The 25228-nt window shown below is 41.0% G+C and overlaps 2 protein-coding genes across 10 annotated transcripts in view; one reads left to right on the forward strand and one right to left on the reverse strand.

Moving 5' to 3' along the window:
* Positions 1-16475, reverse strand: part of GALC (galactosylceramidase) — a 78216-nt gene extending 61741 nt beyond the window's left edge. For 2 of the 9 annotated variants that reach the window (XR_004045083.3, XM_030883662.3), the window contains exon 1: positions 1191-1495. Coding sequence is in view for 2 of the 9 variants with exons in the window: in XM_030883662.3 (XP_030739522.1) it covers positions 1191-1385 (195 nt within the window). In the remaining 7 variants the exon portion in view is untranslated. Of the gene's footprint in view, positions 1-956; positions 1112-1190; positions 1504-6746; positions 6887-11695; positions 11907-12686; positions 12752-13681 lie in introns of those variants that run through there. The other 7 variants (XM_060295146.1, XM_030883665.2, XM_060295144.2 and 4 more) reach the window with 6 other exon arrangements.
* A 5809-nt stretch (positions 16476-22284) lies between these two features.
* Positions 22285-23641, forward strand: GPR65 (G protein-coupled receptor 65). The gene has a single exon (XM_060295149.2). The coding sequence runs from the start codon at positions 22337-22339 to the stop codon at positions 23360-23362; it is 1026 nt and encodes a 341-aa protein (XP_060151132.1). The 5' UTR covers positions 22285-22336; the 3' UTR covers positions 23363-23641.
* The last annotated feature ends 1587 nt before the right edge of the window (positions 23642-25228 follow it).

The raw sequence follows: 25228 nt of genomic DNA on the forward strand, positions 1-25228 counted from the left end.
CCTTGAATCAGGAAAATAGTTCTCTCAACATTTAGTATGAGAAGGCACTGGCGCATTTGTTAAAAAGCAGATTCTCAGGCCCCACTCCAGAACTGTAAAGTCAGAATGGGAGCTGGCGGGGAGGCCAGAGTCTGCATGGAAACAAACGACCAGGTGATTCTTACGCATCTTAACGGTGGTGAGTCACTATCTTGACTGGTGACCCATCGTTTCCCTCTCCTCACACACATAAATAGCCACCAATGAGGCATTGCCCCTTCCAGAGGGCAACTCACCCCCTTAGGCCTTTGCCATCCCAGGGGAAAAAAACCCTCCAACAGTAAACAATCCTAAACTATCAGTTGATACTGGTGTAGCCTGCCATTAGAAAAAGAAAAAAAAAAGTCCCAGTTTCTAGCCTCTCACCTTCCTAAAGAGGCCTTGAGATACCTGCTGTGCCTCCAAACAAAAACTTATCCGGGTGCTTCCCTGGTGGCGCCATGGTTGAGAGTCCGCCTGCCGATGCAGGGGACGCGGGTTCGTGCCCCGGTCCGGGAAGATCCCACATGCGGCGGAGCGGCTGGGCCCGTGAGCCATGGCCGCTGAGCCTGCGCGTCCGGAGCCTGTGCTCCGCAACGGAAGAGGCCACAACAGTGAGAGGCCCACGTACCGCCAAAAAAAAAAAAAAAAAAACTTATTCGGTAGTTGACCCTTTGAAAGAGCCCAACCGCATCCTGCAGTACTGGTCCAGGACTCCCGAACCCCCTCCCTAAAAAAGAAGAGGCACAGCCAAAGCATCCCACTGGGGCATCCTCTTCAGCAGACGGATGCTCCTCGGCTCCCTGGCCGTCTCTGGAGCGACCCTCCCAGAGTGCCCTCTCCAAGGCGAAGAGACCCCACACACACACAGGCCCCGCTGCCCAGAGAAAGGAAGGGTTTGAGCTCCAGCCTTGTCACTATCTAGACCTGTCACTTACTCGGTGGACCCCCGGATCTGTTAAATCTAACTGGCTCTACAGGTTCATTTTAAACCAGCAAACGCAGGTTTCAGCCCCGTGACGGCGGGTCTGGACAGCCAGGCGAAGGGCGCCCGCCGGTAGCCGGGCCGCGACGGGAGTGTGTCGAAACGCTGGGCTACGCCGCGGGGGCTTGTGGGGCGAGACGGAGCTGTGCCCTGACGCCACCCGTGCGTCCCACCCCCCGCTGCTCACCCCGCCGCCGCTGATAGCTCCGATGCCGTCGAACTCCCGGCCCAGCCCGTCGGAGTCGTCGAGCACGTACGCGCTGCCCGGCGCCAGCAGCGCGCACAGCAGCAGGGGCACCGCGGCTTGGCCCGCCGAACCCGCGGCGGCCGTCATGACTTTCACTTGGCGTTGCCGGGAAGCCTGGAGTAGGTGCTCAGCCATTGTGTGGGTCACATGACTCCGGCGCCCGCGGAGGCGGGTCCGGTTGCCGCCATGATGGAGAAGGGCAGGAGGCCGCTGGCGCCGCCGCCGCCATGTTGAGTGTGGGCCGCAGCTCGTTGACGCAGCCGCCGTAATGTTGGGGGAGGGCGGAGCGAGCCTTTCCTACTCGGCCGAAGTTCACGGTCCGAGTTAAGCCTTCGCGTGTATCCGTTCGCTGCCTCTCCTTCGGCTTCACCCACTGGAGCACTTTATCGAAGGGGAGGTGGATGTCCAAGGCCAAGGGAGCAGGGCAGTGCGTGGCCTATTATGGACCTCCCCGAACGTCTCCGGGCGCTTCTGCCACCTGCCAGTACGTGGCAGAACGAGAAAGAGGAGTAGGCTTGAGTCTCTATCCTAGTCCCTGTTCAGCTGTCACCTTGGTGGAGTCACTTAGCTTTATGAGCCTGAGTCTCCTCTTACGTAAGATGAAGCAAGAAGAGCAGCCGCATGGGGACATATGATTAAATGAAATACGAGTAAGGCAACAGACAGGCAGTAAATCTTAGCTGAATGCGTGACACACTTAGCAAGCCTTAGTTGACATGGATCTTCATCCTGGTAACAATTTCATCCTGGTAACAACTTCATCCTGGTTGCTTCATAAGGTACTTGCCGCTGCCAGTTGAAATGGTTCCAGGCAGATAACCCTAAATTGGCAGGGAAGTTGTGGATTGTCCTGGGATTCCTGCCACATCCGGCATTGGTCTGAGATTTCTGATTTCCTTGGTATTGAAACAAATTGAAGAGACTATTGAGAGGCTGCAGAGAAAGCATCTCTGATCCCCAGGTCTGATTGTTTTGCCCCTTAACTGCAAACGTAAATTTAAGTGTCAAGACTACGATTATACCAGGAGGAAAAATTTATCTGGGCAGTCCCGTAAACACACTCGTCAGGCCCTTATGATATCTCTAGGTTCTTAATGGACAATATGCTTACTCTTTCCACCTTCCTAAATTACTATAGGTCTATTGTGATTTACCAAGGACAGTCCCAGCTTGTGTCTATTGTCCTAACATAATTATTGATAGTATCCCTTTCACCCTCAAAAATGTTCTGGCTTGTATGATAAATTATATAGTTCCCTGTATATTGGCCACTTGTTTTCTTCCATTTCTTCTTTTCCCCATACAGCACTTATCTGAACTACCTTCCTTACAATCACCATTCTGTGATTCAAGTCAGTAACTTGTCAAGTTCCATAGATGTACCTTCTCTGAACTCACTCTGATCCATCTGTTCTAATAAAATTTTAAACATGAGCGGAGCACCAGTGGATGCAAGACGTGGCTGATAAATCAAGTAACTGCTAAGCTTCCTACCAACCCTGAGATTTTATATCTGGGATATGCATGTAACATCTGCATAATCATGTAACTAGAAGAAAATAGAGGAAAAAATACCATACAAGCGAAACTGGGAAGTTGAAACCAGAACCCAGCATATGTCATTCTGTAACACACTGTTGCACCTTGTATTTGGAAGGCACACCACAAATATTTGTGCAATGTGTGATATTTGTAAAAGAGGAAACAGAATATTTAACAGTAAATATGTACCACTAGTTCCCATTAGTTCATAACCAAAGTAATTCCTTACCAGGGAAAATGTCTCTTGTTGCAAATTTCTAATCTACGCTCAGGAAACCATTAGACGAGAAAGTTTCTAATAGGGCTTCCCTGGTGGCGCAGTGGTTGAGAGTCCGCCTGCCGATGCAGGGGACACGGGTTCGTGCCCCGGTCCAGGAAGATCCCACATGCCGCGGAGCGGCTAGGCCCGTGAGCCATGGCCGCTGAGCCTGTGTGTCCGCAACGGGAGAGGCCACAACAGTGAGAGGCCCGCGTACCGGGGGAAAAAAAAAAAAAGTTTCTAATAAAAAAGCAGTAAATACAAGCTGAGAAAGAGAGATCCTTGAACTGCTGGGCACGGCACTCAGATGTGCTCAAGACATGAGATAAAGGGAAACGGCCGTTATCAGACAAGTGATTGTGTGTTCGGCTTCCCTTGCTTCTGTGGTTTCAGGGTCCCTGATATACACCAGACAGTAGGAAAGAAGCGTGTCTCAGTTCTCAAAAGTCAGATGAGTTTAAAAAGTAAGGACAGTTTTTCTCTTAAATAAGCAACGTTTCTGAGTATCACAGCTGTACTTCAGCCACAGCAAATTTCTCAGTTTTCTGAAGTGATCAAAATCAGATGGTCTTGAGAAAAGTGAGCAATCTTGCCTTTTAATGAAACGTTATTGATAAAGTCTGTTGTCTCACTTTAAGAAATGGCTTTACTTTTAGAAGTCTGAATTAGGTGATGGTGTCTTAAATCACTGGAAGAGGATGGGCTTTTTAAAACATGATATTGGGACAGCTGGATAACTATTTGGGAAAAGATCAAATTTTAGATCTATACCTCACACCACACATAAGTATAACCGCCAAATGGATAAATAAATGAAACCTTACAAGTTCTATTAGAAAACATGAGTAAATTCCTGTATAACCAGGGGTCTGGATAGGACTCAATATCTTGACACAACAAAATAAATTTTGATTTTTAGAAAATCACTGAAAAATCATATAAGGGGGTAAGAAAAAAGAATTATTTATAAAAGAAGTTGGAAACATTTCTTAAAGTAAGAGTCCTCTGTGGCCAAAAGTATGAAGTATTTTCTTATCATGAACTATCCTGTAACATCTGTCATTTATCTGATCTTTACAACTTGTACGTAAGTTGCTTGATTGCAGTTGTTAATTACATCACCCGCTATTCAATGACTTCTCTCTGTAAACTCAGGGCTTTATATATAAAGACAGTAAAAATGGTTCAAAGGATAGAACCCACATAACGGAATAAATTATATATTGCTTACTAAACATCTTCTTAAGCATAACTACAGATAAAAATTGCTATAGTAAGGAGCAGTGTGGTATAGTAGTTAAACGATCAGCCCTGGAACCCCAGACTACATAGCTTCAAATCTCTCCTACCACCTACTAGCTGTGTGATTTTGGCCAAGTTACTTTACTTCTTTGGGCTTCAGTTTAACCGTCCATAAATAGAGATGATGATAGAGAAGTTGATATGAAGGTTAGCAGAATTAATATTTATGAAACATTTAGAAGAGTGACCACCATATTTATATTTATATATATATATAATCATACTGCATGCTATGAAAGGGTTTATTATATAAATAATAACATAAATAGAATACAGATTAACTATAGTGTAGCTCTTGAGTTTATTGCTCTCCACAAAACTAAGACAGTCCTGAGGAAAAGGATTCTTCCTGTCTTTGTACTGGTCTGAATTTTTTTTTCTGTTTTCGTTGTCTACACTCATCCAAATCCATGTCCCGTGTGGCTGATTCCCCTCATGTGAGTCTTGGTGGGAGGCAGATTCCACCTCTTTCAGGAGTTAAGGCGCCACATCCTCCCTCTTCTCACCCCCAGCAGCATGGGCTCTAGAGCCCCAGTGACCCAGCTCCCTCAGTCAGTTCCCCAAACCTGTGACTTTGATCTTGGAAGAGTGATTAGATGTATGGGCAGCTGAGAAAGCACCCTGGAGCAGTGTCAGAGCGCAGAGGAGGTGGTGGCATAGAGGCTCCACCAGATGGGCTTCAAGTGCCAGGAGCAGTAGGGTGAGAAGTGCCATCCTAACCTATTGCTCAGGCAGGATGACCTGGGCTGTCTTTCTAGTCCTTTGGCCCATTTCACAAGACAGGTTCTGCAGCCTCAGCAGCAATTCTGTGCCTTATCTTGATTTCTAAGTCTTTCATTTTTGCTCAGGTTAGCCAAAGATGGTGCTGTTGTCTGCAGCTGAGAACCCTGACTGATACACCAGGTAATAATCAAGACCAGTTGTGATCACTGCAAAGAATTCTCAGCCTCTGGGTCTGCATTAACCCTACTTTAAACACTGCCTTCACCACCTGTAGTTCTTTTGTTGGTAATTGTTTTTTTGGGTTTTTTGTTGTTGTTTTTGGGTTTTGGTTTTTCTTTTGGCCGTACTGCGCAGCATGTGGGATCTTAGTTCCCCCACCAGGGATTGAACCCACACCCACTGCAGTGGAAGTGTGGAGTCCTAACCACTGGACCGGCAGGGAAGTCCCTGTTGGTAATTGTTAATGCATGGATTAGTTCCAATAAAGGAACTCCAGGAAGTTTTGCTGTCCTCCTGTTTCACCTGTGATATGTCTATTCTTCTTTGGATCGTCAATACCATTTTCTGCACTCCTACCAGGGGAAGAATTCTAGAGTCCACCTAATTTCAAGTCTTAGGCATGAAGAAAATAAGAGTACAAGAGGTTCCCATGGCTCAAAAGATTTTTTTTAAACATCTAGTATAATTCCATCCCACAAATGTAAGGCAAAGCACATACATAATTTGAAATTTTCTAGTAGCCACATTAAAGTTAAAAAAAAAAGCAGGTGAGATTAATTTTTGATGATACATTTTATTTAACCCCAGATATCCAAAATATTATTGATAAATATGTAATCAGTATGAAAATATATTAATAAAAGATTTTGTGGGGGTTTTTTCATACGAAGGTTTCAACAATCTAGAGTGTGTCTTACACAGATAGCACACCTCAATTCGGATTAGCCTCATGTCAAGTGCACAATAGCCACATGTGGCCAGTGGTGCTGGGGTTGAACTGAGCAGATCTCATGTATGCCAGGCCCTGGGTTGCCTCTGGCTGCTAAAGATGAGATTGAAGGATATCCACTCTTTGCTGGGGCTGCCATAACAAAATACAACAAAACAGTGGTTTAAACAACAGAAATTTATTTTCTCAGAGTTCTGACATTCAGCATCAAGGTGGTGGGAACTTTGGCTTTTTCTGAAGTCTCTCTCCTTGGCATGCAGGTGGCCACCATCTCTCTGCATCCTCACACGGTCTCCCCTCTGTGCATGCACATCCCTGGTGTCTCTTTGTGTATCCAAATTTCCTCTTCTTATAAGGATACCAGTCAGATTGGGTTAGGGCCCATGCTAACAATTTCATTTTAACTTAATCACATCTATAAAGGCCCTATCTCCAAATACAGTCACATTCTGAGGCACTGGGGTTAGAGCTTCAACATATGAATTTGAGGCAGACAAAATTCAGCCTGTAACAATATCTAACAGTGGTTCAGTTGTAACAAACTGGTAAATGTCAGTAAAATGCTTTCCTGAGTTCCAAGAGCCATTCTGGCAAATTATTGAACCTGAGGAGTGGGTTGTGGGAACCCCCAAATGACAGCCAGTTGGTCCAAAGTACTGGAGACTGAGGTCTTGTGACCAGCATCTGAAGTGGAAACAGCCCTGTGGGATGGAGCTCTTACCTTGTGGAATCTGGTGCGTACTCCAGGTAATTAGTGTCAGAAGTGAACTAAATTGAAGGACTTCTAGCTTGTGTCTGGAGTACTGGAGAACTGGTTGTTGGTGGAAGGAAAACCCACACACACTGGGTGTCAGAGGTGTCCTGCAAGGAGAAACAGAACAGTAGTGGCCAGTTGTCCCAGGCACCAGCCTGCAGCAAACATAACCCCACCATGTGCATTCATGCCTATTTGTAAGAATTACCTGCCAGTACTTGTTCTACATTCACTGCTGTGATCTTCCTCCCTAGATTTCCGACTCCCGTCTCCATACTCTGACTGCCAGTATTGTTTTGGGCTCTATCCCTCCAGTCACAGGCTACTTCAGCAGCCCTGGCTTCTCACTTTGCTTAACTGATTTTGACACCAACAGTTTGGATGAAAGACCTCCCCCTCCTGCATTCTGGCCCCATGGAAGCCTCAAATGCTGTTTGGTTTCCATCCCCCACTCACTGTACTTCTCCCCAACATCAGGAGAGGATAATTTGGACAACAACCTGCTTTCCCACCCCATCTCAGACTTTGATTACTGGCTAAATTGTTTCCCTCTAAAATTCATATATTGAAGCCCCAACCCCCATTGTAACTGGATTTGGAGATAGAAACTATAAGGAGGTGATTAAAATTAAATGAGATCATAAGGATGGGGCCCTGATACACTAAGATTAGGGTCCTTATAAGAAGAGACACCAGAGTGTGCTCTTGTGGGCTCTCCCCCCGCCCCCTGCTCTCACATCCTCTCTCTCTCTCACTTCATCCCTTCTACCCCACCACCTCTACCATGTGAGAACACAGTGAGAAGACAGCTGTCTGCAAGACAGAAAAAGATCCCCTACCAGAAACTGAATGGCAGATACCTTGACCTTGGACTTCCAGCCTCAAGAAGTATGAGAAAATCAAGGCTTCTACTGTTGAAGCCTCCCAGTCTACGGTATTTTGTCATGACAGCCTGAGCTGACTTATACACCTACTGTCTGTCTGTACTGCTTGCATGTCCAAACCATAGGATTAAAATTTCTTTTTTTTTTTTCAGACAGTTGTCTTTTAATTAGCAATAAGTAACCATGATTATTAGGAAATTTTGTTTAAAATGAGTTAAGTATATGCCATAAACCCAGAGAGTTAACAGAGTATTTTGGCTACAAAAAGGGAAAATTTCTTGAACACTGACAATTGCCTGAATTAATCCCAAATTCATAATTTCTCCATGTCACAACATTCACATCAACTCAACAATATATATACTGAATTTGTTATCTGTTCCTGTGTCATAAAGTATCCAAAGTTCAGTAGCTGAAAACAACAAATATTTAGTATCTCTCAGTTTCTGTGGGTTGGGAATACTGGATCACCTTCACTGAGTGGTTCTAGCTCAGAATCCCTAGTGAGGTTGCGGTAGGGATGTTAGCAGGAGCTGTAATTATCTGGAGGCTTGAAGATGTACTTCCAAGATGGTTACTCAGTATTGTTGGCTCACTCAGATCCCCACCACGTGGACCTTTTCTCACGACAGGGCAGCTGGCGTCCCTCAAGACCAAGTGAGCAGAGAGAGAGAGAGCATGAGGAGGAATTCACAGGATTATTCTGACCTAGTCTCCAAAATAGTGCACCATCACTTCTGCTTTATTTTCTAGGAATGAGTCATCTAGTCTAGCCCACACTCCAGGGGAGGGAAATCGGGCTCTACCTCTTGAAAGGAGGGGTGCCAAGGAATTTGTGAACATATTTTAAAATCACAACACTTACCCATGATGCATTTCAGCAAACCACTCATATGATATAGTATTAAATATTGCAGTAACTAATATTTTGACGGCTTATTCATAGAAATGGGTATGATAAAATGATATAAGGGATTTACTCAGTTACTGCACGTTTGCAAAGATACTTTAGCATCCTCTAAAAAAGCACCAAGGAAAATAAACACTCTAGCATTATTTTCTGTAAAATGGCAGGTATTCCTATCACTCTTGGGTTTTCACTATAATCTCTGCTCTGCTCTGCTCATTCTGTGGATTCTGGTATGACCCACAGCTTTGGGTAACAGAACCTGCCTTCCCCAGTCCAGATGCCATAGAACCCACAACACTTAAGCTGGCTTCAGATCCTCCCTCCTGTCTGTCCCTAGCCCCTCTGCCCCAGTTGACTCAATTTTTTGCCAATCATTTCTACTTCTCTGCCCTATCCTTTGGATTGAACCTCCTTAAATATTAGTACATGTCTTGGTTAAATCTAAGTTCATGAAATATTTTTTCGATCCTAAAACTTAAACGATTAGCTGGTTATCCCTACCATAAGCAAACTCAACAGATAATTCCACAAGGACTTACACTTCTTATCCTGACTTTAAAAATTAAGCTAATCAGCAGTCTGCACATCCGCAATACATCAGAGGAAACTATTTGGAGTTAATCTTCTTAAATTTGGTTATTTCAATAAATGAATATAACAAAGGAATTAAAAGGCATTTATGCAATTTACAGACATCATGAAATACATATTAGATGTTCTGAAAAGGTATTTAAGATATTAAAGACTCTAGTCCTTAGTTTGATAACATATCTCCATTTTAACTGTTACTATACTTACGTTCAGACTTAAGCTTTAAGTTAAAATCATTTACAAGTCTGAAATGAGAGGCTGTATTAGCTCAACTGTTTTGAAAAGGGCAGAGCCAAGTGAACTAATGGTACAATGATGCAGAATGGAATTTAAATACTGATGAAGGGATAATAGGGCTGTAGGGGAACAAAATCTGCCACCCCAAAATGTGTCTCTTTGGTATGAGAATTGATTTAGACTGATTATTTTTAAGAAACAGAAGACTTGGGAAGTTTTTCTTGCTACCTCCCCCCTTAACCTCCAAATTCTAAGAGAATTTGGATAAAGGGCCTGTTCCCAGATTAGAGCTATCACCAGAGATATCTGCAAATGTGGACTGTGATGGGGGAAACTCAGCAGAGCCTAGAGATCAGAGTCCTCTGTGTGCCCCATTGTCTCTGCACGACCCAGCAAACATTTGTTTACCAAACATTTGCTTTTTCATCTCCATATGAATTGCCTTCCTCCTCTTTGCAGTCCTGAACAACTACCCCCAACATCCTCTTTTGTCTTTAGCTGAAGATAATACTTAAGGTGAGGATTTCAGCCATTTTAGTGAGTTACTCAGTTTTCCTGGGCCTCTCCAGTGCATACATGCTATTAAACTTTTGTTTTATTTTCTCCTGTTAATCTGTCTCATGTCAATTTCATTCTTGGACCAGCCAGAGGAACACAGAAGGGTAGAGAAAAATTTCTTCCTTTCTGACAGGGTTAAAGTACCAAAAGCAAGCAAGAATTTGAACATAAAGTGTTTCCATACTCTTCCCTTTTTAGAGGTTCTGTTCTCCCTGCCTCTCCACCACCCACCCCAACAGTCTCTTACCCAGGCAACCATCCTGTACACCAGTTGTTCTCAAACCTTGGGGCAACTGAGCCAACGTGCCACAACTACTGAAGCCCGCGTGCCTAGAGCCTGTGCTCCACAACAAGAGAAGCCACTGCAATGAGAAGCCTGCGCACCGCAAGGAAGAGTAGCCCTCGCTCGCAGCAACTAGGGAAAGCCCTCACGCAGCAGCGAAGACCCAACACAGCCATAAATAAATAAATAAATAAATAAATTTATTTGTTTATTTTAAAAAATAACTTTGTTCCTTAAATAAACAAAACTTTGGGCATCAAAACTACTTGGAGTGTTTTTTATAACACACATCACTGAACTCCAGCCCCAGAGCTTCTGATTCCCTGGGCCTGGGGTGAGACTGAGAATTTTAATTCTCCAATGTTCAGAGGTGACATTGATGCTGCTAATCCAAGAAGCATACTTGGAGAACCATTGATGTAAATGGATCTCAGGCAGCTTTGCCATAATGTAGAAGCCAAGTAAGGTTTTATCTGACAACTTAATATTCCGCCACACCCCCCCCCGCCCGAACACAAGGAATATATTTGCATCCTTAGAAAGGAAGCCTGCTGGTAAAAGTTTCAAGACCCCCCCCCCCCCAATAAAAGTCATCTAATAGTTACATTTTAGGCTCCTTGACAAGTAATGAGAAAAATATTTTTGCTCAGTAGTCCTATTCAAAGGCTTAATAAATGTTTGTTGAATTACACATTTTAAATCAAACACATGAAGTGGATTCCAATCTCAGGCCATAATCAGAGATGCCAGAAATAAAATATTCTTTATCTTTCTGTAACTCAACTAAAATTCCATTTCAATACCCCATTCTACCAAACTGGTGGACACTTAATCACAGTCAATTCAGGATCCTACGTCTTCTTCCTCTGGATTCTGCCTGTGTTTACTTTGCTAGGACTGCCATTACAAAACACCACAGACTGGGTGGTGTAACCAGCAGAAATTTATTTTCTCACGGTTCTAGGGCTGGAAGTCCAAAATCAAGGTGTCAGTAGGGTTGGTTTCTTCTGAGGTCTCTCTCCTTGGCTTACAGATGTCTACCTACTCTCTCTGTCCTCACCTGGTCTTTCCTCTGTGCATGCGCATACCTGGTGTCTCTTTGTGTGTCCAAATCTCCTCTTCTTATAAGGACACCACCGATCAGATTGGATTAGGACCCATGCTAACAGTTTTATTTTAACTTAGTCATCTATTTAAAGAGCCTAACTCCAAGTACAGTCACATTATGACATACTAGGGATTAGGACCTCAACATATGGATTTTGGCAGAGAGGTAAGGGGATGCAAGTCAGCCCATAACACCATCTAGGATCCAGGGAGTTTGTATGTAGGTAAGGCTGGAGAGGTTTACCTCAAGCCCCAATTCTCAAGGCTGCCCTCTGTGCATGCTGGCCTCTCGTGAGATGTCCTCATTCCCTTCTGGTCCTCAGTAGTTAGCCCATGCAGGACTCACCTGGGTTGTCCCCCATCAATGCGGACAAGGCTTCTTCTGTGACACACTGGACCATTGGAAGCGCCATGAGGTGGGCTGAGGCCTTGCATCACTTCTGTGCACCCCTCGTGTGCCCTGACCAGCGCTGTGCTGGGCACAGGGGAATGTGGTAAGTTTGTCTCAGGCCTCTCACACATGTAGTCCTGAGATAGCCTCCTATCTGGACTTCACCCTGGACATGAGAGACAGGATCACTCTCCTCCCCACATCATGCAGTTCATCAGAGTAACTGTCACCCCACCCCCACCTCAGGGATTGCAGGGGAGAGGGTACAAACAGTCAGGATGCAGTGTCCCTGTATCAGGCAACCACATCTGAATTCTCATGACTTCCCTTCTCACAACCCTAAGCCCCAGCCCCACCGGCAGGAAAAACCTTTTATCTGTTCTTGGGGGCCGGAAGATTTGCTTTAGCTCAACAGATATTCTTCCAAGCAGATTGTCTGCACCTCAGTCCTTTTCATTCTCCTGAGTTGCATGAATCCTTTGAAACTCTAAACCTAGGATTGTCTTCTCCTCCCAACCTCGTATTTTTCTGCCAAGAATTCCTTCTCTTGAGGCAATAAATGCAAAATGGCTAATTGAGTGTGGGGGGGGGGGGAATAGGGATGGGGTAAAAGGAAGTAAGGCTGGGGAAATAAATCAGTATTTCAGAATGTTCCCTGCCATGTTTAGCTGCTACTTGAACTAGTGAAATTGCAGCAAGTGGAAAATGTGGATGCAAAGGACCCTTCATCAGCAGATTAGATTCTTCCACTGTCTGCCCCACGGAGAAGTTGGAGCCAAGCAAGACCACATTCACTTCCCCTTTTCCCCATGGGCAGCCCAAGTGCCCTGCACGGGCCAGTGTTGGGTGTCCATTCTGTGGCCTCAGGAAACCAGATACCAACATGCCAGGAACACCAAACCCCTCAAGGTAGTATTCTGAATGCTTCTAATTGGCTTTTTCTCACCTTGGAGTTGTTTAAATGTCAGAGACTCAACAGCTCTGGAATTTCCATCTCTTCATCAGCTAGCACTGTAGTTGAAAATACAGTATTGTCAAATATTCTGGACTAAATAAGAAGCAGAGTTATTACAGGTTCTTAAATGTCCTATTATGTGGAACTGACAAAGTTTCAGCATAGGGCAGCCACAGTTTTTCTCCTAATTAATCAGAAGTGAAAGTTTGCGTTTCCTGTGCTTTGTAACAACATCCTTTTTTTCTTTTGAATAGCAAAATACATAAAAATCTGATGTGGATATTAAGATGCCATTTCCCTAAAAGCAGAAGTATAGTCTATTTAGGTAAAATAAGAAATTGTGAGTGTCATGAGATACCCATGTATAGAAGCCACAGATAAGTGGATGTGCAAAACCGAACAAAAATGAGAATTTTGGATTAGAGTGACAAGTAAACTGAAATCATTACTTTCATTTTTTTTTTAAAGGCTTGTCTTACTATTAATTTTCTACATTGTACTTAAATTTTTTATTATTTCAGTAAAAATAGAAAGTATTCTGAAATTTTAAGTTCCTATATGCTAAATTACTTTGCAAATGTACTTTATAAACCTAAATGATTACTTTTATTATTTTCAATAAAAGACCTACAAAGGAAGTATAGGAAACCCATTATACTCTTGTTACATCCTGAATAACCTCAAGGTTAAAAATCTTGGTTATATCACAAGATCATCTTTTCCAGTTCTGGGGAGAAATTTTAAAAACCCTACCAACAGGAACTTCTAATGTCCTTTTACAAAGGCAGGCTCAAATTGTCATGATTACAGTTTTTAAAATGAAGTTAAATTTTTCCATCCCAAATTAATTCTGTCCTTATAAAGTAAAAATTTCCTCTTCGTGTGTAATAAAAGTTTATTAAAGCAAGGTTCAAAAGTGAAGTCTCTGGCTTTTTTATATCTCAGAAGTTCCAGGAGCTAATTTCACTTCACATTAAATCACTTACAGGGCTTCCCTGGTGGCGCAGTGGTAGAGAGTCCGCCTGCCGATGCAGGGGACGCGGGTTCGTGCTCCAGTCCGGGAAGATCCCACATGCTGCGGAGCGGCCGGGCCCGTGAGCCATAGCCGCTGAGCCTGCGCGTCCGGAGTCTGTGCTCCGCAAGGGGAGAGGCCACAGCAGTGAGAGGCCCGCGTACCGAAAAAAAAAAAAAAGATCACTTACAGATTTGGCAACAACTGTCAAGGTGTTACTATACTAAGTAAATTTTCATTATAACATCCCATGTCTTTCTCAAATAAAGTTTCAAGTCTCATAAAATTATTGATTTGCCTAAGCCAGTTAGTTCAAGTGGCTTTAGCATGGTTTAGCAATTTCTGATGGAATCTTCTCTTCCAAGAGGAAAATCAAAGGAGAAAATGGTTCTACAATAAAATACTGTATAGCTAATATATAATCCCTTTGAAAAAAAAAACAAAAACTTTACCTAGTTGGCTACCTTGACCCCACCATCATGCCATTAAGCAATGAACATGCTCTTTATACACACATCCTCATTCTCTCTCTGTTGTTTTTCTCCCAGGATCTTGATCACCCTGATTCCATCTACAACAGCCTCTCCTATTCTATACATCCAACGACTCATCCTATCTTTTTGTACCTCTCTTGGAGTATTTATCCATTTTTACTATTTTTACCATTGCGGTTATTAGCGCTTTCTCCTTCCCTAAGTGATAAGCTCCTTATGGGTTAGGGTCAGGTCCTATATATCTGCCAGCACAGTGGTCTCTTAGGAGAGGAGGATAGATATATGTGTTGACAGACAAATGAGTGAGGGAGGGAGTGAATGAATGAATGAGATTCTAGTACATATTCTATCAAATAAAGCACATATAGTATCAATATACAATTGTAATTAAGATGCAAAGAGAAAAGTGAGTAATAAAAATTATACTACAGTAAATAATACATAAAACATCTTTTAAAATACTTAGGAGACTTCTGTTGCTCAAACTTGGATAATGTACATCCTTCTCATTAATATGCTGCTTCCTCATTGGTTTGTGATGAAATATGAGTGCAATTTCCTGTCCCCTCAATAATATTGGTTTCTCTTCTGGGTGCAAGCAGATTTATCTGGCTCCTCGGTCAACAAAATCATCATCCCAAGAAACATGGGTAAGTGTAAGATTAAAAAATAAGACTTTAAGTAGATAACATACTTTTGAATGATTGTCAGTAATATTTGCAACATTTTTTCTAGTTTGGGCTGTATAAATGTGGTCATGCAAAGCATTATAAGACGGGGAGAAATGAGGATGACACATGGCTTCTCTACTTTGAGCAGTAGTAAAGGATGTCAAAATTTACATTTAGAAATAGGTAACACTATCAAAATATAAAAAAGGAATGCTTATGCTCCATTTCCTCTACAGGAAACAGTATATTGGCAAAATGAAAATTAAGTGGTTAGGGAAGAAATGTACCAACTCCTGGCTGTAGAGCTATCTAGCACCACTTCCTCAGCAGTATAAAGGTCTAGTGATATGTTTTTATACCATCAGAAACTATGTGAAATTTGAAAATAATATTTCCAGCATTAATTAATATTTCTAGTATGTATTAATTAATTAATAATTCTTAAGAGATGACTATCACATTGACACACAGTAGAGTGTTAATAAGTAGCTATTCAACTGATAAATGAAGGCAAATGTTTCCTATAACATTTTATCTTCTGATCATTGTCATCAATGGTTGGTACTGTTTTAATTCTGATTTTTACCAACCATCAATGGTTGGTACTGTTTTAGGAGCTGTGGATTATCTTCTTTGGGCATCAGGTAAAAATTAAAATCAGAATTAAAAACTTATCCAAATTTCTCAGCACTGGATCTAAAAACAGTTTTCTCAAAATATGATTAAAGCGATCAAAATAATATCTGAAAAGATGTATGAATAATAAGAATTATATATTCTGTTAAAATCTCAGATTCACACAAATTAATTTAACAGCTCTCCTCTGCAGCGTTTGGTATCATATGTGAAATGCTCTGGATAGGTGGCCAAAGATGATCTGCTTTCAGGAAATGTAGGGGACAACACAGGCTACCAGTGTTGTCATTAGAACAATATCAGTTAACATGTCATGAAGGCTTACCATGTGCTCAGTACTGAGTTTCATGTGTTATCTCATTTAATCCTCACAAGAATTCTGTGAAATGGTTGCTATCTTACGCCTGTGAAAATTGAAACTTAGAGAGGTGACGGAACACACATGGTCACAAATCCCCCAAGAGCTGCTGAGAACCTTTGAGTCTCCAGAGCCCTCACACATGTAACCACAAGCCCCCAGAAACACTGCCTCTGTTGCCCAACCCAGAAGACACCCAGTATCTGCTTCATTAAACCATTCAGTCTTATGGTTGTTTTAGTTAAGGCAGGAAATATTTCTACAGAGAAAGGAATTTATTCCACTGAGAATTTTGTAAGTCCTCTCAAAACTATTTTTCCATTTGACCCTTCCTATCTTTTTTTTTTTTAAGACGAGCATTTGTTGAGTAACATGGACAAAGCAGGAAGGGGCACCTTCCTGCTCATCACCCAGTTCTCCCAAGTCCTTCTTCTAAGGAAGAATATTTTCATGGTTTAAGTGTTCTTCCCCAGACGCATGAGTCTAGTGATAGACATGATGTTGCGTAACCGTCAGAGTTCCATCCTCTGTATCTTATTAAATTTTGTGCATCTCAGACATTTTTCGAGTGTCATTTTCCTTCTTCACTTATGTTCTTTAGAAGTCTCTTTAATGAGGATTTTGGGGGCCAATGTTCTCAGTGGTAGTTTATCTTAAAATATCCTCATTTGTGCTCTCATTTTGAAATTTAGTTCTGTTGGGTATTCAGTTATAGGATGACATATATTTTCATAACAATTTGGAAATATCAATCCACTGTCTTCTGGTTTATGTTATCATTGTTGTTGAAAATGTCATTGTCGGTCAAAATTTCATCCTTTGTAGGTAGTCCATTTTTTCTCTCTGGCTCTTTTTTTTCTTAGTCTTTGGTGATCTGCAGCTTGATTGCAATGTCGGCTAAGTATAGATTTCCAGCTCTGTTTGTTTCTAATCTTATTTGGGGTTTGCTGAGCTTCATAAATCTGAGGATGCCATGTCCTTCATCACTTTCAGACATCTCTCAGTCAGCATATTTTCTAACATTGCCTCTCCCCTACTTTCTGTCTTCTGTCCTTGTGAACTTTAATTATACATACGCTGACCTTTTCACTTTATCCTCCATGTCTCTGTGGTATTTTCCTGTCTCTTTAGCACTCTGATAATTTTGTGTTATTTCTTTAGCTCTGTCTTACAACATACTAATTTTCTCTTCAGCTGGAGCTAGGCAGTCGGTTAGTCCCTGTGTTAATTTTTAATTTTATATTACTGTATTTTTTAATTTCTGAAAGGTCTATTTCAATCTTTTAAAAAATATGCCCAGTCATCTTTTATAGTCTCTTGAGCCTTACTCATGTGTTCAGATTCCTTCTCTTATTTCTTTAAATGTATTAAACATACTTGTTTTGTGTTATATATCTATTAATTTTATCTCTAAAGCTTTTGTGGTTCTAGTACTCTTCTTTCTTGCTTTTGCTGAATCTCACACATAGAAGCTAATTTCTGTATGTGTGTAAGTGTGTGTGTTTTCTTCTAGTGTGGTAGCAGGATATTTGTTCTTTTTATCCATCTATTTTTAAAATCGAGTGTGTTTGGGGTTGGGGGGTTTTAATCAGTCTATATTTGTTAGAACAAGATCTGTGAGAACTCTTTAAAGCCTGGGTTGAGGGAGCTTCCCTCAAGGCATGGTTTGTATTTACTTCTTCCACGTGCCTAGAATACTTATTCTTTCATATGGTAAACATTTATTATGGGTGAATTTATTTTCAGATTATTTAAGTTGTTTATTGTTTGTTTTGTTGTGTTTCTATAAATTACTTTTTATATGTGAGGAAAGAAGTGAAATCATACCATTTCTTAGGAAGACATATATGCTGTATCTGCAGGTTATTCAGATGTTAGTTGTCAAGATTCTTTACATCTCATCTCACATAGCCTTTTGATTTCACTTTTTAACCTTAATTGCAATATAATCTGCATGCAGCAAAAAGGAACATATCCTAGGTGTACAGCATGATTCATTTTTACAAACTGAACTTGTTCATGGAATCAACACTCATATCAAGAAACAAAACATTACCCAAGTCTCAGAAATCCTGCTGGTGCCCTCTTCCTGTCATTACTCACCCACCACCACCACCACCACCACCACCCCCGCCAAAGATAACAGCCATCTGACTCCTCTTTCTCTGTTTTTTTTGTTTGTTTGTTTGTTTTTGTTTTTTTGCGGTACGCAGGCCTCTCACTGTTGTGGCCTCTCCCGTTGCGGAGCACAGGCTCCGGACGCGCAGGCTCAGCGGCCATGGCTCACGGGCCCAGCCGCCCCGCGGTATGTGGGATCCCCCCGGACCAGGGCACGAACCCGTGTCCCCTGCATCGGCAGGCGGACTCTCAACCACTGCACCACCAGGGAAGCCCTCTTTCTCTGTTTTTTATAACTAAATATTTAATATGACATTCTACATAGTTGTTTGCAACAATGTAGGTGGGCTTTGTTGAGAAGAACGGGAATGCATGATGGTTTTCCCACTTCCAGTTGGTCTTATTTACATTTTTTTATTACCACATTGTGAGTGGTGAAAGATAATTAATTTCGGCTTTAAACCAATTCACAGATGATTCCTGATCTAAACAATAGACCCTTCAAAATTCAGCCTCCTGACTCAAAAAACTGGGAGATCTTCCCCCCACTCCCACCCCGCTCCCGCCCTCCCCGTGGTAGCAGGATATTTGCTCCTTTTTAGCCATCTGTTTCTAAAATCAAGTACAGGAAAAATAAAAGCCTAAATAAAATGTTGCCTTATCCATTGTATAAATTACTGAAAAGGAACGTGTTTAACCTTCCAAAGAAAATGTGTTGACAGATATACGGAAACATAAGGACACATTGTCAGAGTGTGAAACATGATGTAAGGTGATGATTCTCACAAGTTTATTTGAAGTCCACACAGTTTAATAGAGAACATAAAAGTGACATCTTTTAGAAAATGTAGGGCTGATTATTTTATATCTAGTTTGCAGAAATTTTCATTCACGTTGTTTTCTTTAATTAGAAGAGCCATTAGAGTTGAAAGACCTGTACGAATCCATCAGTGCTACTATTTAGGAGGAAAGTAGAAAATATTCTCTTCCTTTTCAACAAAGCTAGTCTGTGCCGTAGCAAAAATACCTCAGACATCTAAGGCATTTTTATGTAAAAGGCAGAAGACAAAATAGTTGAGTCAAGAGGCTTTAGAGTTAAACCTAGGATTGCAGCCAAGTTCTACCAAGATTAGACAGGCAATATGGGGCTAATTGCCTAATATGTGGCTCAATTCTTCTTTGTAATATAGGATTGTAATAAACAGCACAGAGTTACAATAAAACATAAATTATAATAAATATGCACGCCATTTTATATGGAGTCCAGCACACAGAAAGCCCTCAGTAAATGGATTGCTACCCTGATTTCTGACAGCATAGATTAACACTACCTGGTTCTTCATCAGATAATATGTACCCTTTCTGCCTGCCTTTTTCTATCCCTCTGCATTGTTTCTGAGCCTCAACCATGTTATTGCATGTAACAATAATTTGTTCATTTTCATTAATGTATAGATTTCATTGTGTTAATATAGCACAATCTATTTACCTCTCTTAACGCTAATAGGCATTCCAGTTGGGGGATATTACAAATAGTGCTACTGTGAACATTCTAATTCTACCACACGTCTTTTGGGAACCACATGGATGTATTTCTATTGAGCATATACCTAGAAGTAGAGTTGCTGAACCATATGATTTGCATAAGAGCCAAACAGTTTTCTAGCCAACGTATATGAGAGTTCCAGGTGTTCTACATCCTCACTAAGACTTGGTATTTGCTATCTTTTTTCATTCCGTTTATTCTGGTGGGTGTGTAGTTGTATCCCTCTGTGGTTTTAGTTTGTAGATTTCTGACGACTAGTGAAGTTGAGCACATAGATCCAATATTAATTCACTATTGGCCTGAAGTTTATGGAACCAGATTAATAGTATAGACTCAGACCCCATTCCCAAGTGAGGACCAGCCAGAGGCCATGAGTACTCAGGGATTGTTTTTTTTATGATAGCTCCTCACAGAAACAAAGGTAAGACAGGGAATTTGCCAACGTTCCCTGCTGTCTGTCTGCAAATATCTGTAAAGTTTGTTATTTTGTTTATTTTGATGGCTGAGGCTCCTGGATCCCAGCATGAGTGGGATGTCGAGGACCCCATGCTACCTGTGTGGGCCCATGCCCTGCCACTGGCCCATGCCCTGCCACTGGTCCATGCTCTGTCACTGGCCCATGCTCTGCCACTGGCCCATGCCCTGTCACTGGCCCATGCTCTGTCACTGGCCCATGCCCTGTCACTGGCCCATGCTCTGTCACTGGTCCATGCTCTGCCACTGGCCCATGCCCTGCCACTGGTCCATGCCCTGTCACTGGTCCATGCCCTGCCACTGGCCCATGCCCTGCCACTGGCCCATGCTCTGTCACTGGTCCATGCTCTGTCACTTGTTCTCTGCAGTGAAAGCTCTAGTTAGTTCCTCCAGATCCACGTATGCCTTAGGGTACCCAGAGCTTTACTGCTCACTTACCTCTCTGATCTTAGCTCCTGCTTCCTTTTTTTCCTCTCTGGAAGGTTTCCCTATTTATTTAAAGGCTGTTTAAGAGGGGGAGAGATAAATTGGGAGATTGGGATTGACATATAAACACTACTATATATAAAATAGATAACTAATAAAAACCTGCTGTATAGCACAGGGAACTCCACTCAATACTCTGTAATGGCCTATATGGGAAAAGAATCTTAAAAAAAAAAAAGAGTGGCTATATGTATGCGTATAACTGATTCACTTTGCTGTACACCTGAAACTAACACAACATTTGTAAATCAACCATATTCCAATAAAAATTTAAAAAATAAAAGACTGTTTATTCATATTTTTAGGTGTGGAAAAATTAGGTGATTTCAGGAATTTTAGTGCTCCATTTTGTGTTAAGAGTGACATATCCTATGGGCTCTGGATATGGTTTACTCTCCCAGCAGAATACTGGTGCCTTGTGGTGGCAGGTCTCTTTTGTGCTAAGGGCGCGTCGACACTTGGAAAGGGACGGTTTTGAGGTCCTGTAGGCCTCACAGCACACAGGAAGAGGACATGTCTTCCTCCCCCTACATGGTGACTCTACAAAGCTTTCTGTGAAGATTCCCCTCAGATAAATCATCCAAAGCACCAACAGGACTCACTAGCAGAGGAATAAAGCTAGTAGCTCTCTATTCCAATATGGAGAGAAGGATGGATTCTCTGTTCCTACGTGGATGTACATCAGACATTTTTAAAAAGCTAACCTAGTAAACAATCAGGTATAAATGTAGAAACTGATGACCACAGATTTTACCCAGAATGGAGCACATTCTGCCCTCTCTTTCACAAGAGTACGAGAAAGATAACGTAAATCAGCCCACAAAGAAAGCAAAGGAGAAACAAATGAGGTAGTGTTGTCTAATTATTTACGAAGTTTCAGCAAACTGCTATATTTTCAAGTGCTTCACTTTATCAAACTTCTTGTGACAATTTTTTCTTGGCTAATAAGCATATTTTGCAAATAAGTGCCTTATACATAGATTGCACACGAAATAAAAAAATTGAAATCCTATAATCATACAGTTTACCATACACTCAAATGCATTTACTGATTACAAACAAATAATTGAATCCACCATCTTTTTTTTAAATTAGCTTCTAAAATGACTTTTAACTTTAGTTTTGCGTGCTTAGATTGTGTTTAGTGAGCAATATAATTCCCTCTAACCTGGCATCCCTTGGATAATTCTTATTTGAAAAAGGTCAAATATCTCAGCCTGATTTCATTTACTGAAGTCAATTAGACAATTTTCCCTTTTTAAACACCTTCATTGTATGCAATTTCATGCATTTTGATATCCTCAATAAATGAAATAAAATAAGATTGTTTCAAAACTCATGATGTCTCTTTTAAGCACCCAAACTATTCTAGTTTGTCTTTCATTACAGAAACGAAGCCATTTTAAAAAGAGATGTCAACCTTTGTGAAAATAAAGCCTTCTATATTCACGTTCGCCCCAATCTCCTCTGAGTTTCACGAAGAAAACCAAACTGAAGACAGCATTCTATGAAAACTGATGGATAATGTGGCGAATCCTCCAGGGTTCTTCATCAGCAGGCTGTGAGAATAAGCACATGGACTTCTGCACATTAAAATCCCTGATCACTTTAGTAACTGCCGGGAACCTGGATCCTGACTTCCAGCCATCGATACCTGTGTGAAACTTGATCTCCACTCATCCTTTAAGACCATTGATGAATCCATCAGAACTTTTGAAAGCAAAGGACAACTGAAGAAATCTTAGTGAAAGAGAGTTAGGTGTTGAAAACAAACTACCAAGAGACAAGACTTATCTTGGTACTTATCATCTAAGAACGCATATAATCAGCACCTAAAAAAGAAAACATGAACAGCACATGTATTGAAGAACAGCATGACTTGGATCACTATTTGTTTCCAGTTGTTTACATCTTTGTGACAATAGTCAGCATTCCAGCCAACATCGGTTCTCTATGTGTGTCTTTTCTGCAAGCAAAGAAGGAAAATGAATTAGGCATTTACCTCTTCAGTTTATCCTTATCGGATCTGTTGTATGCCTTAACTCTCCCTCTATGGATTGATTATACTTGGAATAAAGACAACTGGACATTCTCTCCTGCCCTGTGCAAAGGGAGTGCCTTCTTCATGTACATGAACTTTTACAGTAGCACAGCTTTCCTCACCTGCATCGCGATTGATCGGTATTTAGCAGTTGTCTACCCTTTGAAGTTTTCTTTTCTTAGGTCAAGAAGATGTGCGTTCATGGTGAGCCTTTTCATCTGGATATTGGAAACCATCTTCAATGCTGTCATTCTGTGGGAAGATGAAACAGCTGTTGAATATTGTGATGCCACAAAGTCTAACTTTACTTTATGCTATGACAAATATCCTTTGGAGAAATGGCAAATCCGGTTTAACTTTGCTAGGACGTGTGTAGGCTATATGATACCTTTGGTCATCATAATGGCTTGCAACCAGAAAGTCTACAAAGCTGTGCAGCAAAATCAAGCTACAGAAAACAGTGAAAAGAAGAGAATCATAAAACTACTTGTTAGTATCACGTTGACTTTTATCTTGTGTTTTACCCCCTTTCATGTGATGTTGCTGATTCGCAGCGTTTTAGAGCATGATGTGAGCTTAGATGAACGTATGTTTGACCATAACAAGCCTGGGAAGCAGAGTTATAAAATCTATAGAATCACAGTTGCATTAACAAGTTTAAATTGTGTTGCTGATCCAATTCTGTACTGTTTCATAACTGAAACAGGAAGATCGGATATGTGGAATGTATTCAGAGTCTTTACTAAGAAGCTTAATAAATCAAAAGGACAAGGAAAAAGCATACTTTCTATGTCTACAAAAGATACTGTGGAATTAGACATCCTGGAATAGAACCACGGTCTAATTTTTTAAAGATATGCAATATTATACCATCAAGATTATATTTTCAAAAGGAAATCTCAGCATGAGAGGGGAGTAAATGTTCCCACTGAGGGACTATTTTAATCCTCTCCGATGGAAATATTTCAAACGTGTGCTCTATAGCTCCCTGACTTTTATTAAACAAGAATGAAACAAAATTGAATATATTCCTAATGACTCAGGGTCATCACTGTAGAATGGCAATTGCTTTTGCATCTGTGCTCTAATCGCTCAGTCCAGTAAGATGTACTAGACCGTGTGTTTTTAAATTGGTGAGCTTCGTGTCTGGTTGTTGTGATTTTTCTCACTCTTTCTATGGATCTCAGGCTATCATTTCTCCCAGCCAACAACACCAACTACTAAATACTGCTTCTAATCTTCTCATTAGATAACAAACACTTATTGAGCCCCCTCCACGTGCTAGGTTTTGTGGTAAGTACTGGGGTTACAACAGAAATGATCTCATAAGCCTTTTGAAGCTTATATCAGTTTGGAAACATAGCCACTGAGCTTGTAAGTGTTCTTTATAAAATAAAAGTAAATAGTCTCTGAGTGAGAGTCTGAAGGCCTCATCCATGATATAAAGGACATGAGCTTTGTGAAAGTTCTTTCAGTTAATCAGAGAACTTTTTACTTTCTTTAAAATCACAATTTTTAAAATTTTGATTCTTTCAAAATTTGCTGTTGAGTACAGTATTAGAAGTTTAATGTTTAGACAAAAAGATATACTATAAACAAAAAAGACATTTATTATATTAAATCTTACATTCAGAGACTTCTTTGGGGGTTTAGAGTATTTAGAGAATCTTGATATAATATATTCTTTTATATTTATATTTTCTCATTACAGAAATTACTCCGCCTAGTTTTAAGTAGGCATCAGGTAAACATTTTTCTTAACCAAAGTATTTTTTAAGATTTTCGAAGATGTTTTTATCCTCCTATTCTCCTTTTCTCCTTCTCTCCCTTCTCTTTACTATCTGTTCCTTCCAGTCCCCCAAATTGATCAGATAGTAAATGTCTTGGTATCATTTGTGCCCTCATATTAGAAAACAAAAATCTGATAACAAAAAAGACAAATAATGAATTTCTAGATATACGCTGAAAAAACTCAGTTAGTGCACAAACTGACTCCATTTTCTATTAAAGTTGTCCATGACAGTTTGGGTGCACAAGAGAAAACCACCTTGCTTTGAGGCCCTATGTGCTTTCTCTGCTCTTTGCACTTTTCTCATCATAAAGTTTCTGGAGAATTAATAGATTGAGTCTGGGCACCCTGAGATACACTTATACATACTTAAAGGCTAAAGATACACCAATGAAATGAAAAGGAACTAAAATAGTTTGGGCTGTTCGATTCTTTCCTGATAAATTATTGGCAGCACTTACATTGAATACGTGTGAAAGTAAAAGATCCAGGAACAATTTTGCCCACATTGGAAACTCAGATGCAGATTGTCTTGTCTGAGATCACACAGTTCGTTGGAAGCAGAGCCACATCTTGAGCCCAGAAACCCCGACTTCCCTCCAGAGTTGCTATTCCTCCTTCATGCATTTATGTTTTGGGGTTTTTTTTTTTTGACATTTCTACCATTTCTTTCTTTAGGGATGCAAAAGGCATATATACATGGAGAGTTGTTCAAGATAGTCATTGGATTTAAGATAAGAATAAGGAGGAAAAGGAGAGTTATTTCATAAATTAATACCTCTGGAAATAAAATAAGTCATAGATAGCAATTAAGCTGATCTGTTACAGAGAACTGGTTAGAACTTGACCTCTCAGTTGGTTATATCAAGAGATGTGGCAGATACAAATTTGTGGCCCCCTTAGTAAGA

This window comes from Globicephala melas, chromosome 2 (assembly GCF_963455315.2).
Source record: "Globicephala melas chromosome 2, mGloMel1.2, whole genome shotgun sequence".
Lineage (NCBI taxonomy): Eukaryota > Metazoa > Chordata > Mammalia > Artiodactyla > Delphinidae > Globicephala > Globicephala melas.